This window comes from Homarus americanus, unplaced genomic scaffold (assembly GCF_018991925.1).
Source record: "Homarus americanus isolate GMGI-L3 unplaced genomic scaffold, GMGI_Hamer_2.0 scaffold23578, whole genome shotgun sequence".
NCBI lineage: Eukaryota > Metazoa > Arthropoda > Malacostraca > Decapoda > Nephropidae > Homarus > Homarus americanus.
The window spans coordinates 9,682,879-9,699,478 of record NW_024733231.1 but is presented as its reverse complement, the minus strand read 5'-3'; the positions used below and the strand labels follow the sequence as shown (position 1 = coordinate 9,699,478).

The 16,600-nt window shown below is 41.7% G+C and overlaps 1 protein-coding gene across 1 annotated transcript in view; it reads left to right on the top strand.

The window, feature by feature from the left end:
- The window catches only part of LOC121869750 (probable E3 ubiquitin-protein ligase HERC1), a gene marked incomplete at its 3' end in the record, with an annotated part of 129,873 nt that overhangs the window by 88,017 nt on the left and 25,256 nt on the right, over positions 1-16,600 (top strand). The window contains 3 exon segments of the mRNA XM_042371323.1: positions 4,397-4,514; positions 11,940-12,064; positions 13,879-14,024. Of these exon segments, the coding sequence (XP_042227257.1) occupies positions 4,397-4,514; positions 11,940-12,064; positions 13,879-14,024 (389 nt within the window).

Genomic DNA, 16,600 nt, shown 5'->3' with positions numbered 1-16,600 from the left:
AGCCTTCAAAGTCTCTTTGAAGGACACATTCAGGCCACAATGGCCTCCAAGCAGCACAAAGACACCTCACAGTAACCTCTTTCCAGGCTGAGGTAATTAAAAATACAGCATCTGCTATATTGAAGTGACTCTTCCAAAATTCCTTCAAGCTAACATCACTGGAAGAAGTGGACGCAAAACATTTTCTAAACAGTGCCTTTGTGTACAGCTTCTTAAAGTTAGAAATTACCTGTTGATCCATGGGCTGGATGAGAGGTGTTGTGTTGGGTGGCAAGAAGTGCACAGTGATGAAGTTCAACTCCTCTGGCAATTCAACCATCAAATTAGGAGGGTGGGCTGGTGCATTGTCCATCACCAACAAAGCTTTTAGTGGAAGATTATTCTCCCTGAGGTATTCCCGAACACTGGGTCCAAACACCTCAATCACCCACTCAGAGAATAAATTCCTGGTCACCGAAGCCTTTGGGTTTGACCGCCACATAACACCAAGGCGGGTCTTCCTAGTGTTTTTTAAAGCTCTGGGGTTTTCTGCATGGTACACAAGGAGTGGCTTTATTTTGCAGTCACCAGAAGCATTAGCACAAAGAAGGAGGGTAAGCCTGTCTTTCATTGGCTTATGGCCAGGGACAGAAGTTTCCTCCTTGGTAATGTATGTATGGCGAGGCATTTTTTTCCAAAATAGTCCAGTTTCATCACAGTTGAATACCTGCTGAGAAACAAAGCCTCCCTCTTTAATAATATTCAAAAAAATGTCATGGTGTTCCTTAGCTGCTTCCTTATCGGCACTAGCAGCATCACCATGTCTCACAACACTATGTATTTTATTTCTCCTTCTGAAACCAGTAAACCACCCCTTGGTACCCCTAAGCACTGGCACATCACTATCACTTGCACTGGGAGTCTTGGCTTTAAGGTCCTCAAACAATTGTCTGGCCTTCTCACAAATTATAGCTTCACTAATGCTATCACCTGCCATTTCTTTCTCCTTTATCCACACTAAGAGTAAATTTTCCATCTCCTCAATCACATTACACCTTGCTTTGCTAAGTCTAGAGATTCCCTTAGCCACTTGCACTGTTTTCAACTCCTCTTTATTCTTTAAAATCGTACATATAGTCGATTTAGCCATCCCATACTCATCACTAAGTTTTGCAATGCTTGTTCCATCCTCACATTTCTTTATGATTTCTTTCTTAGTTTCAAGAGTTATGAGCTTTCTCACTCGCTTTGAACGATTCATTGTCACAATTGTACACTTGTATAACAAAATATTTATACAAATAACTCTATTTCCACATCAAAAGACGAAATTTCAACAATAACAGTGGTGCACTGGCTACACAATGAGACAAAGATGGCGCCTGACGCTCTTGTTGTGGGTCGCGGTACAACAATATTCATGCGGCAGGCGAAATAGTCCGGTATTCATCCGCGTTCGTTGTAGGAGTTGCGTTCGTTATAGCATTCTCAATTTTATAGGTAAAACCGTTCGTTATAGGAATATTCGTAGTAGGATCCGTTCATTATAGCATACCCCACTGTATATACAGTGGTCCCTCGATTAACAGGCACAATCCGTTCAACGGGATGCTCGTTAACCGAAAAACTTCCGTTAACGAACCATTGTTTCAATGGGTTTTTTGGTGGTGGTTCCAGCTCACCGAATTACTTACTAAAATTCAACAAAAGGTAGAAAAGTACGCTACTTTACAGGGTGTGTATGTAAGAAGAAGGCTCCTGGATGATGATGATGATGATGGGAATTAGAATGGGGGTGGAGGAGAAGGAGAAGAAGAAGGCATTGGGGTGGAAGAGAAGTCACCCCCATGGTGCCATTTCACCCATAAAATTTTAGTTCTCTTGGTGTAATTCAAGATTATTTTCTTTAAATCAACACTGCACTGCATTATATATTGTCAATATGTAAAATAAATTTCAAAATGACCAATAATTTGCTTGGAAACACAGAAAAAAAGCATTTAGTTGAAGAGAGTCTCAAGCAAGATGTTACCTCAGAGAGAGACTAACGCCTGTCTGGTGTGTTAACAGGCTGGATGGCACGCCAGAAACTAGTTTCTTTACCTTCAATTATGTTCAATAATTGTTAAAATGACTAATAAAGTTAATATTAAACTTTTAAAATTATTGAATAGTATAAACTTCTTGATATTTACTAAAATAGTAAGGAATTTAAGCCCTAAAACCGATTACTGTATTGGCAGACTAATACTACAACTGGTGGACCGCCAAATGCAAGCGAAAACATGTTGAAGTCGACTCGTAAAAAACTCATTAATCGAATGATTGCTCGTTAACCGAATTTAAGAATCTTATGGAAGGTAAATCGTTAACCGAAATCTCGTTAACCGAGGCGCTCGTTAACTGAGGGATCACTGTACATTACTGTTTAGTCCATTTTTTTATACCTCTTTGTGTTTCCAAGAGCTTTTATTTGAAGTGAGCCTCAGTATTTCTGCATATTTCAACATCTTTTCTGACACCCATTTTTGTGTGTTAATTTTTCCACCAAAATTTATCTCATAAAGGTAAAGTCAAAGTGAATCTTCACATATGACCTCAGTTCTGACATTTTTCAAATATTTTGTTAAGTTTTCCATAACTGAGCTCAAGACTTACACCGTGAGAAATTGAACTTGATCGCTGCGCTGTCGTATCAAATTTGTTGAAGCAAATCATATTTTGTAGGGACATATCTCAGCTTTTATAATGGGAGTCTTTGGGAAAATGGGATCAAATTTATGAAAAATCACTTTACAAAACGTTTTTCAGGGATGGAACCCTCTCCTGTATCATGGGTACTGTACTGGGTTTAGTTTTGTGAACTATATGATGTCAGAGGTCACTGGGTCTCCTGGTTTTATAGAGAATACAGGTACATTAGTTTCAGTTTCAGTAATGATTCACTGGAGGTCTACAAGGTAATGAAGTATGGATCTCCTGGGTAGTGAAGTAAGTGAGGATCCCCTGTTACTCATTCTTTCCTCCCTCACTCACTAGTTCAGTACAGTTCAGTACAGTACAGTACAGTACAGTACAGTACAGTACATGTGGTTCATGGCTGGCTACAGTGTCACCTGACTTATCTCAGAGAGAACAAATAGTACGCTGGGAAGCTTTTGTTACTGATAGTCTTATCTTGAAGTACCAGGATAACACTGAAGTGTTCATGATGAACCGCTCATTTCTTACTCAACTGGATCATACATCTTAGACCTCCAGGACTTGAGGCACTTGGTGTTTTATGGCTGAGCTGAACACAGGAGAATTGATATGCATTCTTATGTGGCTCGTGAACCAAACTATGGCCTCTTGCACATACAGTACACAGTTCCAATATACACCTCAGCTGATCCCATCTTGGCCAGAAAATATGATATGAGAACGGGTCTCTTATTGTTCAGATCCACATTGTGAAGCCACTGGTGATAACTCTAAACACACTATGCCATAATGAAGAACCTTGTGTGTCTCTATTGGGTAAAGTAGAAGTCAGGGGTCAAGTATTGCTTAAATGTGGGTGACATGCATGACTTGTGAAGATACTTCTAATTAATTCTTCCCCAAGGAACTGATTATTTTGCTTTAATTTTTCTTTTGTTACTTTCTTCTCTTCAGTACTCTTTGTTTAATCAGTGCCTTGTGGATGTGTTCACTCTCACAGATTTTGTACAGCAGATATACAGTACAGAGTAGTGCTAAACATAATATCAGATCCATTTAATACTCACACTGACCCATTGTTAAGTTACTAAAATAGGAGCTGGGGGATGTAATTACTAATGGTAGTTAAGGAAGCATGACTAAAAGATGGGGCTTTATTCCTGATGTTTTGTCACAAGACTGGAGAAGTCCAGCAATGAAACATCTATTAGTCGTGTTTCCTTCATTACCACAATGAACAATGTTAATTACTGGTGCAGCTTATCTGTATTATGGATTAAGGCATCAGGCCTCTGTGTCCAGATCTTCAGCCACTAGCTAGAGGACATTTGGTGGTGATTCAGGCGAGTTAATGGCACTCAGGGCCCGTTGAATATTAACAACATCCTGCTCTGCCTACTCATTGTCCAGCCATGATTGCTGACAATAGCACATTTAGTCAAACATTATAATACAGTCAACCCTTTAACCAATTTACAGTGGTAAATATGACAGACTGGATGATGTAGATGCCTGGGAACTGCTACAAGGCAGACAAGTAGCTACTGAGTGAAGGAGAGAGATTAGATATGAAAAATGTACAAGGTAGTTGATCTACAGGTATTTTTTCTTTGACAGAAGATACCCATAATGTAAAAAAACAACTAAAGTTACTGACCATTGTATGAGAGATTCTACTATTAATGTACATTTTTTAAGACTATTTATGTTTCAGGTGGTGTGAGTGAGGGAGTATGTGCACACATGCTGGTGGTGGGACATGAGGACGGTCTGGTCACGGTGTGGGTTGTACCACAGACACCTACTGCAGAGTCTTCACACTTTGAGGAGAGGTAACACTACTTATTTATCTCTTCTTTCACATCTTATTGGAAGAGGAAATTAAGGCATTTTCAAGCTCTGTCTTGCCTATTAAACCTTTTATTGCTCATTATCAGAAAGTTTATATAGAAATTAGAGAATAGATTATAGTTGAGGGCAGGTACAATAATTCTCGTGACACAATCATAAAACTGGTACAGGACTTTAATGATGGTGCCATAACCTTTATTTGTGTTAGGAAAGAACACAACAATGAACAAATAAATTACAGTTTAGTGCCATATAATGGTCGTCTTGTATGATGGGGTCTGGTCGTATGAGATCCCAAGACTTAAATAGTCATAATCTTAATGGTTAGGTTAGATTAGGGCCATTTGATCTGCAGCCATGTTATTTAAGGCAAGTTCAGAAATAATACTCATGGGTGTTAAAATATGAGTAGACTATAATAGTGAGTGACTGGGAAGACATGTAAGAATGACCACAAGAATAATTAAAGGATGGGGAGAGGAAGTAAATATATGAAGGAGACTCTTAAGTGTTATGTAGAAGTGAAAGTTTTGTCCTGAAAACCCAGTCCAGAACCAAGTCAGTGAGAATGGATCATATATAATGTGGCACCAGTACCTGTAGGCAGCCTTGGGTGTACTGTAGTCAGAAGATAGGCTGACCCCCACCACTGACAGCAGGAAATAAGTCATCCATTACACAACAACTGCCTAACCTGTTCATAGACCCATAGAGCTGGTTTATGGCACCAGCTGCCCCCTCCCCCCTCACTTTCAGCCAGTTTGGAGGCAACTATCAACAAGGCTGAGGTACAACAGCTGCATCACACACATCACAAGGAAGTTCTGTTTCACGTACACAACAGAGGAAAGTTACAAACTCCCCCTCACCACACAATACACCACTATCTGTCAGATGGCTCAGCTATTCATCTCTCAGAAAGAAAATGACAAATCCTTAAGCAAAAGATTTAATGACTGAACCCAGAAAAGCTCAGCACTTAAACAGCAGATTTATCGAAGGTACAGTAAATGATGAACCTCCTTGCAATGCGTTATAACAAGGAAAGGCTTACAAGGCTGTGTCTCTCTGTACTCTCTGATAGGAAGTCATTTCCAACATTACACACTAGTCCACCAACAGGCAAACTCCCAAGGTAAAAGACACACTCTACCATCCTTCAGAAGACATCACCCTATAACACATCTGCCCTGACCTGAGTGCTCACAGCATCTCCCTCTACTGTGACAACAAATATTTCCTTCACCATCTCCCATACAGAGACCAGAAGGAACTTGTTTATGTCTGATTTATCTGCCAGAGATAGTGACAGCTGCCTCATGTGTTCCACTAGACACCCCAGAGATAGTGACAGCTGCCTCATATGTTCCACTAGACACCCCAGAGATAGTGACAGCTGCCTCATATGTTCCACTAGACACCCCAGAGATAGTGACAGCTGCCTCATGTGTTCCACTAGACAACCCAGAGATTGTGACAGCTGCCTCATATGTTTCCACTAGACACCCAGAGATTGTGACAGCTGCCTCCTTATGTTCCACTAGACACCCAGAGATTGTGATTACCTCATGTGTTCACTAGACACCCAGAGATTGTGACAGCTGCCTCATATGTTCCACTAGACACCCCAGAGATAGTGACAGCTGCCTCATGTGTTCCACTAGACACCCGGAGGGTGTGACCCCAGCTGCCTCATGTGTTCCACTAGACACCCGGAGATTGTGACAGCTGCCTCATATGTTCCACTAGACACCCCAGAGATTGTGATAGCTGCCTCATGTGTTCCACTAGACACCCCAGAGATTGTGACAGCTGCCTCATATGTTCCAGTAGACACCCCAGAGATAGTGACAGCTGCCTCATGTGTTCCACTAGACACCCTAGAGATTGTGACAGCTGCCTCATATGTTCCACTAGACACCCCAGAGATTGTGATAGCTGCCTCATGTGTTCCACTAGACACCCCAGAGATTGTGACAGCTGCCTCATATGTTCCACTAGACACCCCAGAGATAGTGACAGCTGCCTCATGTGTTCCACTAGACACCCCAGAGATAGTGACAGCTGCCTCATGTGTTCCACTAGACACCCCAGAGATTGTGACAGCTGCCTCATATGTTCCACTAGACACCCCAGAGATTGTGACAGCTGTCTCATATGTTCTACTAGACACCCCAGAGATTGTGACAGCTGCCTCATGTGTTCCACTAGACACCCAGAGATTGTGACAGCTATTCCACTAGACACCCCAGAGTTGTGACAGCTGCCTCATATGTTCCACTAGACACCCAGAGATTGTGATAGACACCCCAGAGATTGTGACAGCTGCTGCCACTAGACACCTAAGTGTGATAGCTGCCTCATGTGTTCCACTAGACACCCCAGAGATTGTGACAGCTGCCTCATATGTTCCACTAGACACCCCAGAGATAGTGACAGCTGCCTCATGTGTTCCAATAGACACCCCAGAGATTGTGACAGCTGCCTCATATGTTCCACTAGACACCCCAGAGATTGTGATAGCTGCCTCATGTGTTCCACTAGACACCCTAGAGATTGTGACAGCTGCCTCATATGTTCCACTAGACACCCCAGAGATAGTGACAGCTGCCTCATATGTTCCACTAGACACCCTAGGACTTTTATCCTCTTCACCACTGATCGGCTCGTTAGCCTCTTGGGCGGTCGGTCACGTCTCTGTTACGCCAAAATTTAGTTCTACCACCCCGGGCTCCAGGGAGGGATCTCAGTTATCAGCTGGCCATCTTGGTGTGAAGGTCTATGGCAATGCCTGATAAATGCTCCGTCTTTGGATGCTTATCAAATTATAGACCACAGTACATGATAAAAGTTTGAGATTTCATTGATTTCTAGAGGATGAAAAACAGAGAAACTAGTGGATTTTATTGTGCTTGCAGCAAATATATAGGGTGCGGCACGAGGAAGGGCAAAACTTGAGAGCCATTGGCAGGAGAGACCAGTACCAATTTGGTGCTTGAAACTGTTGTATAGCCTTATCATCTGTAATATATCTAGTGGCCATAATGATAAGTAAAATACCTCTACACATAAGTACTGTACTTGAATTCACAGAATTGCTGTAATAGCTTGGAGAGAGAGAGAATAATGATACAGTAACTATAATCATTAACAATTTTTATTATTTTCATTAACTATTTTATTTAATTCTTGTATTCTTTCTGCCCCCAACAAATAGCTAGCTCATAGGCCTATGATTACTCAATTGCTTTTGCACTGATATTACAGCAAAATCATAAGAGTTTAGTTAATAATAAGAGAGGAAGAAGAGGATTGTTATTAATAATAATAATATTTATTTTAATAATAAGAATGGGAATATCATAAAAATAATAAAATAATAATTACATAAGAAGTTCAAGTGGCTAACTGAAATATAGTGTGCCAGGGGATGAGAAACTCAGGATATATGGCAAGAATATCTTCTAATACAGTTGGGTGGTCTCACTCGGGATTCACTACATGCCAACGACATCACATAATAAGTTCTGCCCATGTATGTGGGTAGACTTGGGTTATGCATTGTTGGCCAGTACTGGCTCTCTGTTACACACTGTTTGCAAGTACTGGGTAGGTACTGACTCCTGAATGTATCTGTACCTGCTGCAGTGTTGGTCAAATCTGGTCTTGAAAGAGCTTACACTCGGTGCTGTCACAACACTGTCTGGCAGAGTGTTCCAAGAACTCACAACTCTCACTGTAAGAAGTTTGCCCTCACAGTTTTCCAGACTTGTGGATTTTTCAACCTTGAGTTGTAACCTTTTTTGGGGCGGGTGTCTGCCAGCTCGAAGTATGAACACTCGACTAAGTGGTGCCCTCTGGGATGTTTATAAACTTCAATTAAGTCACCCTTTGCCTGCCTATATTATACTGTAAGCTAGGCAGATGCTGGCATTCTAATCTCTCTGGGTAACTGAGGTGTCAGAGTGCAGGAACCACTCTGGTGACCCCCCTTTGGACATATTCAATCAAGTGTCAGTCTCTAGCTTATCTTGGGGGACCAGATGGGGTGACAGTACTCCAGATGGGGAAGCACCTCTCTCTTAGATCGTTATGAGGGACGGACCGTCTTTTCACAATGGCCTGAGATCTCCAGTTCATAGTCAACATACACACCTAGGCCCTTTTTCACATTTTGTCTCTATTAATGCAGTTTCTTTGTTCCATTGGGACATGTGATATGCCTCCTTACTGTTGGTGTGACCCAGGTGCATCTTCTTACACTTCGCAACATTGAATCTTAGCAGCCATTTCGACTGCTCTTGAAGCTCACAGAGATCTTTCTGCAGCTCTTCACAGTCTGTTTGGTTCTTAATTTCCCTGAGTAACTTGGTATCATCCACAAACATATGTATGGAGGAGTGTACAGCTTCTGGCAACTCATTTATGTAACAAACAAACAACATTGGGCCCAGTATGCTGCCCTATGGTACCCAGCTTGTCAGTGGTACACAGCGATTTTTTGCCATTAAACACCACACACTGCCTGCTGTCATGAGGAATGTCTCCAATCCACTGGGCTAGGACACATCCCCAAATCCCATACCTTTCAGGTTTAATTCTCAGCCTTTCATGAAGTACGCTGTCAAAAGCCTTGGCAAAAGCCAAATACTATGTTGTTGATATTGCCACCCTGTTCCATAATTTGGGTCCAAACATCCAGTACATCATATATTAATAATCATCATTGGAAGTAGCTTAGCCAAGTCAGTTAGTGACAATAAGGAGGTAGACAAGACTTATCTCAGGCCAGGGTACAAGAGTCCTGCTATAAAAGGTAAAACGTTTCTTAACTGCTGAGTTGGTAACACTGTTCATAGCTTAAGCTGTTGTGGTGTTGGTCACGGTGGTGAGGGTCTAGTGTTTAGCAAAAAAACAATTATGTGTACTGAAGAATTATACCTAGTACAGTATTTCTCAAAAGCTGGTGTCCAAATACACATACACTCCTCGCCATTGCATTATGCTCGGGGTCGTGACGGACATAAACAACAAGATGAAATATTAATAAAAAATTAATCTGAGAAGTTAACAAACTAACGGTAGTCTATAGCCCTCCCTTTTCTCTTGATACACTCCTGCAGGCGTGAAGGAACTGACTGCCAAGTTGTGGATTATTTGTGGGTCTAAATTATTCCAATCCTCACGAATGGCTGCCTCTAGCTTGGGGACGGTACTTGTGTCCTTGCCTTATAGACGAAGCTTGATAATGCTCCACTTATTTTCTATCGGGTTAAGGTCAGGCAAATTGCTTGGCCAATCACTTATGAAGTCTACCTGCCAGTCAACAAGCCATTGTATTACAGATTTTGCTCTGTGATATGGCGTACCATCCTACATAAACACATCAGTGCTGCATTTTTCAAAAGACTCGGGCAAATAATCACAAAGCAGCTCCAAGTAGCTGAAAGTGAACTTGGGGTCAAGCGAATCACTCCCTGGCCGCCCTGTACCCATTAAAAGTACGACTTCCAGTAAGAAAAAACATTGCCGCGTCACTCACAGCACGTGCTGCCACTTGGTCGTATCCCACTGAGCATTAGCCTTGGCAAAAGAGACCCTACACTGCTTCTGGACAAGGGTGATTAGTGGCTTCTTGCGTGCGCGGTGGCTGCGAAATTGCAGGTTATTATGGATGCGGCGGTGATTGGTCCTTACAGAAACATCACCGAGAAGTACAGGTTTTTTTTCTTTCAATTCCTGTGCTGACAGATGTGGATCAGCATCAAGTTGCCTCTTAAGAACAGTTAACGTGCATTGGGAAGTTTTTCGAGCCTTCCCTGGCCGTCCGCTGTGCACTGGTATTGCCAACCCGCCGTCATCTCGAAATCGTTTAATCCAAATCTGAACTGATCGTTCACTCACACCAACAATTCTTGATACAGTAGGCTCTCATATTTGGACACCTATTTAGACTGTAAAAACCTCGCGAAATTCAAATCGTCCAAATTTAAATACAACTTCCTATGGAGAAAATTAATTTCGATGTTTGGCTAAGTTTTGCCTTATTTACCCTACTTTTTGGGCGAATTACTACCTGTAATAAAGCAACATCCTAATAAACCAACGAAAATAACATAGATAAAGTTAAATAAAATCTAAGAACAACACAGAAAAAGTTTTTATGTTCTACAGCTTCAGCTAGAGTTGAACCTGATGACTTGGCAACTTTGTCATCCGAGTAAAACACACACAACAACATTGGTAGAATTTTTGTTTTAAATTCAGAAACATTAATTAAAATATATATATGAACAGTAAATAAATGTTTGCTTTCATATTCTTATGTAGAGTAATGACGATATGTTTACACATGTGCTCACTTACATACGTGATCTCACTTTTTTCTTTACCATTAATGGTTAGCTACTTTTACTGTTTCATTTATTAACATCAAATAACATTACTTAAAATAACCATATTAATTTTTTTTACATTAATTTTACTACAGCTACAACCAGGGTCTTATTTTCTTCAGTTTTATATGTAAAACCAGTCAGTCACGGGTTTTGTAAACATTAACGAAAACAATGCCGTCTCGTCTCCTCGTGTGTTTTAATGTTCTACGTATTATTAATGAATTGTATTGTTCATTTTGTACACATAAACATTAATTCAATCAAAAAGACATTCAGTAATAAACAATAATGAATCTTTTATACATAAGAGAAATTAAAAAACGTAGAATTAAAAACTCGCGAAATTTGAGAACCTGCTGTACAGTATTTCCTTTCCAGGTTTTTTACCTTTATGCAGACTAATAATTAACCCTATCTGCTTCTTTGTTAAATCTTTCCTCTTGGTAAAAAAGGCAAAGAAACAACGGGCATTGTGTCAATAAATCGGGGCAATGTCGGGGGGGGGGGGACCCATAAATCTTTGTTCACAAAATTTATGCGGGCAACTGGTGAACATTTTGATTGGTGGCTGACTTGTCCTCGAGTCTCCCTTTGCTGCCAGATGTAAGATGCCTGCCTCAGCCCCAGCCGGCTGGTGTGGAAGATGTGAGACACTTCAGCAAAGATCACTTCCTGTCGGCCACCTCGCGCATGATGCAATGGCAAGGAGTGTAAGGTATATGAAAAAGAACAGGCTTATTTACCCCCAAAATCAGGAGTCGAATTATACATGACAAGTATGACACATTGAGTGCGACAAGTTATACATGAATGGTGGTGACAAGTATGACACATTGAGTGCGACAAGCTAAACATGAATGGTGGTGACAAGTATGACACATTGAGTGCGACAAGTTATACATGAATGGTGGTGACAAGTATGACACATTGACTGTGACAAGTTATAACTAAATGTTTATTAATAATTTTCTTTTTACTTGAATGTTAAAATGTTTGTCTCTATAATAGTGAACAACCAGAAATATGTTCAGCAACACTGTCTCATAGTCCTCGCTGTCTGCTGCAACTCCGTGGTCACCAGGGCCCTGTTACCTCACTGGACATATCACTCTCAGGTCTTATGCTTGCTACAGGTGAGTCAGATGGATAATACTCTACTCTGAATATTGAATTACTTGAAATATATTTGTATATACAAGGTGGTATAGGTACAGGCAACCTCCACGTTACAGAAATTTGACTTTTTTGGAATTTTGAAATTATTACCCAAAAATTCGGGATATGGACAAAACTCTCCCTTACGGAATATTGGTACTGTATGTTAAAAAAATTTCATATTTAAAAATCGAGATATATATGACAAAGAAATTCACCGGAATTATTAAATTTATTTTGCGTGGATTCTTGGTGGTAGTGACAAGACAGTTGGAGGGCTGCTCACCTCTCCAGTTGGCAGCAGCCACAACAACAATGGCACTGATCAGTTTGAATTCTTCCCCAGTTAGTGTTGAGGACTGTGTTACTGTGAACCCTTATTCAAGATGAGAGGAAAAAGACCATCAGCTTCAAGTGAAAGCTGTGGTGATAAGAGATTCCCTAAAGGAATTATGTTGGACAATAAACATGATGTTTTAAGGAGGTAACTTCCAGTAACTCTGATCACACCGCCTCAACCTACCACCTCCAGACATGATGTTTTAAGGAGGTAACTTCCAGTAACTCTGATCACACCGCCTCAACTTACCACCTCCAGACATGATGTTTTAAGGAGGTAACTTCCAGTAACTCTGATCACACTGCCTCAACTTACCACCTCCAGACATGATGTTTTAAGGAGGTAACTTCCAGTAACTCTGATCACACTGCCTCAACTTACCACCTCCAGACATGATGTTTTAAGGAGGTAACTCTGATCACTTCAACTTACCTCCAGACATGATGTTTTAAGGAGGTAACTTCCAGTAACTCTGATCACACCGCCTCAACTTACCACCTCCAGACATGATGTTTTAAGGAGGTAACTTCCAGTAACTCTGATCACACTGCCTCAACTTACCACCTCCAGACATGATGTTTTAAGGAGGTAACTTCCAGTAACTCTGATCACACCACCTCAACTTACCACCTCCAGACATGATGTTTTAAGGAGGTAACTTCCAGTAACTCTGATCACACTGCCTCAACTTACCACCTCCAGACATCAGTAACTCTGATCACACTGCCTCAACTTACCACCTCCAGACATGATGTTTTAAGGAGGTAACTTCCAGTAACTCTGATCACACCACCTCAACTTACTTCACACCGCCTCAACTTACCACCTCCAGACATGATGTTTTAAGGAGGTAACTTCCACTAACTCTGATCACACCGCCTCAACTTACCACCTCCAGACATGATGTTTTAAGGAGGTAACTTCCAGTAACTTTGATCACACCGCCTCAACTTACCACCTCCAGACATGATGTTTTATGGAGGTAACTTCCAGTAACTCTGATCACACCGCCTCAACTTACCACCTCCAGACATGATGTTTTATGGAGGTAACTTCCAGTAACTCTGATCACACCGCCTCAACTTACCACCTCCAGACATGATGTTTTAAGGAGGTAACTTCCAGTAACTCTGATCGCACCGCTTTATGCGGCACTCAACATTGTTTCTGTTGAGTTAAATTCAAGTGTTGTGTGCATATATGAATCATTGTATGTGTGTATTTTCTTTTATGTATGTGCTTGTGTTACATTTTTGGGCCCAAAAAATTTCCATAGGAATGCATCAACTTATATAATGGGTGTCTATGGGAAAAATGGTCCCATGTTACAGAATTTCACGTTATAAAAAGATTTTCAGGAGCGGAACCCTTCAGTAACCTGGGGGATGCCTGTATGAAAAAACCTGCAGTGTTCCCAGTGAATACGACCAGTTTGTTATTTTCATTTTTCAGGGTGTATGAAGAGCACCAATGGGCTGGTGAATGTTTGGTCTCTTCAGGATGGCTCACTGCTCCAAACATTAATAGGCTCAGGGGGGATATCTGGCCTAGCGTGGGCAGGCCAGGCAGGACTGGCTGTCAGTCTCACTCAGTCACAGGTCAGACTACTGTATTTGGTATACCTTCGGTAGTATTTACTGGACTGTTTAGTAAATTCTATACTTGCTTATATTATTATACTCAAATAGATTTTTCTTGTCATTGCAAGTTTATTTTCTGAACATCTTTATTTCAAGAACATTTTAAAATGTCAACAAACAGCTTTTAGTATTACTGTGTGTTTATTTGGACCAATTGGTTGTCTTCATACCTTTTACTTTTTGCTTTTATACAACTCCCTTTACGTCCAGACTTGGAGTACTGCTCTCATATCTGGGGTGGCTCTTCTTCTGTCCAACTATTAGATAGGGTGGAATCAAAGGCATTTTGTCTTATTAACTCTCCTCCTTTAGTCGACAATCTCTCTTCCCTTTCTTTTTGCAGCAATGTTGCTTCACTCTCTCTCTTTTACAGGTACTTTAACAGGCAATGTTCGGTGGATTTGGCATCCTGTGTACCTCCAGCAATGCTTGTAAATGTCTGTTTCACGAGAATAACCCGTTATAGTAAATCCTTCTTTCCTGACACAGCTAAACTGTGGAATGCTCTGCCTTCTTCTGTGTTTCCAAACTCATACAATGTGTCACAACTCAAGAAGCTGGTTTTCCGGCTTCTTCGTGGTGTTGATTAATATAGTCTTTTTCTCTTCTCATTTTTTTTTACTCTTATTTTTGCACCCCCAGGACCCATTGTGGGTCGACACCTTGTTGCCGGGGTGGCTATTCCCGGTAAAAAATATGAAAAAGTATCACACTGATCAGTGAAGGTGAGGTGGTGTAGGAACTGTAACAAGCAGGAAATAAGGAATAAAAAGTGATGGGTTAATAAAGATGTGGTACTTACAAGAATAAAGTGATCTTCTGTAGTCCCATAGAGGGTGAGGGAACCAAGGTTGATAACCAACATGAGGCACAGTTAAAAATGATAATAATAATACAGGTAATAGTACAGTACAGTAATAATAATAATAATGATAATTCATAATATTTCTAACAATAATTGATATACAGTACAGTCAACCCTCGCTTTACGCAGTCCCACTTTACGCGTTTCCACGTTTACGCGGTACCCTGCCGAACACGGAATGCTCACTTTCCGTGGTGCATGTACCCCTTTACATGGAGAGCGGCTGGCGGTCCTCTCGCGCCATGCCATTTTTGGATCCAAACCTCCTGCCATCTCTCCCGCCCTCTCCCGCCATATTGTGTAAGCGGCGCGAGCAGGTTGCGCAGTGTATGTCTTTGTTGCGTTATCGGTGACGTCATATGACGTAGAGGACTGTGATTGGGCAAAGCATCCTTACCTCCCTCCCTGCTAGCTGTGATTGGTTTAATGTAGTACTATGATGTGCCCCACCGCGGGAGCGTTCAAGCCCCTTGACCTACCGCGTCAGTTACACCCCTCCCGGCTACACCGTGTATATCGGTATCTATTGTTCCATAAGAATGGCTTCCACCGGACCACCACCACCACCACAAAGAAACCTTACATTACCTGGACCCAGCCGCCCTAAGCCAAAGAAGACACGACGTTCCTTAAGCTACGAAATAAAATGTAAGATCACACAAGAGTTGGAGAAAGGAACAAGACAGGTTGATCTCGCGCGCCAGCATGGTGTTAACGAATCAACTATCAGGACAATTAAGAAGGATTCAGCCAAGATAAAGGAGCACATGAACATCACAAAATCTACAGGTGCTTCTATGATCAAGTATTTCCACAACCAGGTGCTTCTCAAGACGGAAAAATTACTTGTGAGCTACTTGGTGCGTCAGGCACGACGGAACATGGCGGTGGACACGCGCTCAGTTAAGGAGTACGCACATGAACTGTATGCTGCAGTGTCACGAAAGATGGGAATTACAGAGCCCAAACCCTTTAATGCTTCCTCTGGGTGGTTACAGAGGTTTAAGAAGAGGAACAAGATCACCAATATCAACATTGGTGGTGAAGAAGCTAGTGCTGACCGTGTTGCGGCTAGGGAATTTCCTCCGTTTTTACATGAGATTATGGAGGAAGGACAGTACACCGACGACCAGGTGTTTAACATGGACGAATCTGGTCTTTTTTGGAAAAAGCTACCTTCCAAGACCTTCGTTGTGAAGAATGCCAGCAAGTGTCGGGGCCGGAAGTTGCAGAAGGAGCGCATCACCGTCCTGTTTACCACCAATGCCTCCGGTACCTGTAAGCTCAAGTTATCGGTGATCCACACAGCACGCAAGCCGCACGCCTACAAGAGCATGGACATGACCAAGCTAAATGTCCACTGGCTGACCGCACGTAAGGCGTGGATGTTCTCTACACTGTCCCTCTCCTGGTTTGATGACTGTTTCGTTCCCGATGTGAAGAAATTCTGTGAGCAACAGAATGTGCCATTCAAGATTTTGTTGCTGCTTGACAACGCACCAGGACACTCGCCCCTACTGTTAGATCGTCACCCCAACATAAAAGTGGTCTTCCTTCCTCCCAACACTACGTCTATAATACAGCCCATGGACCAAGAATTGATCTGTAATGTAAAAGCTGCATTCTCTGCTAAAAAATTCAACCTCCTGAACGACTACACCAACACCAA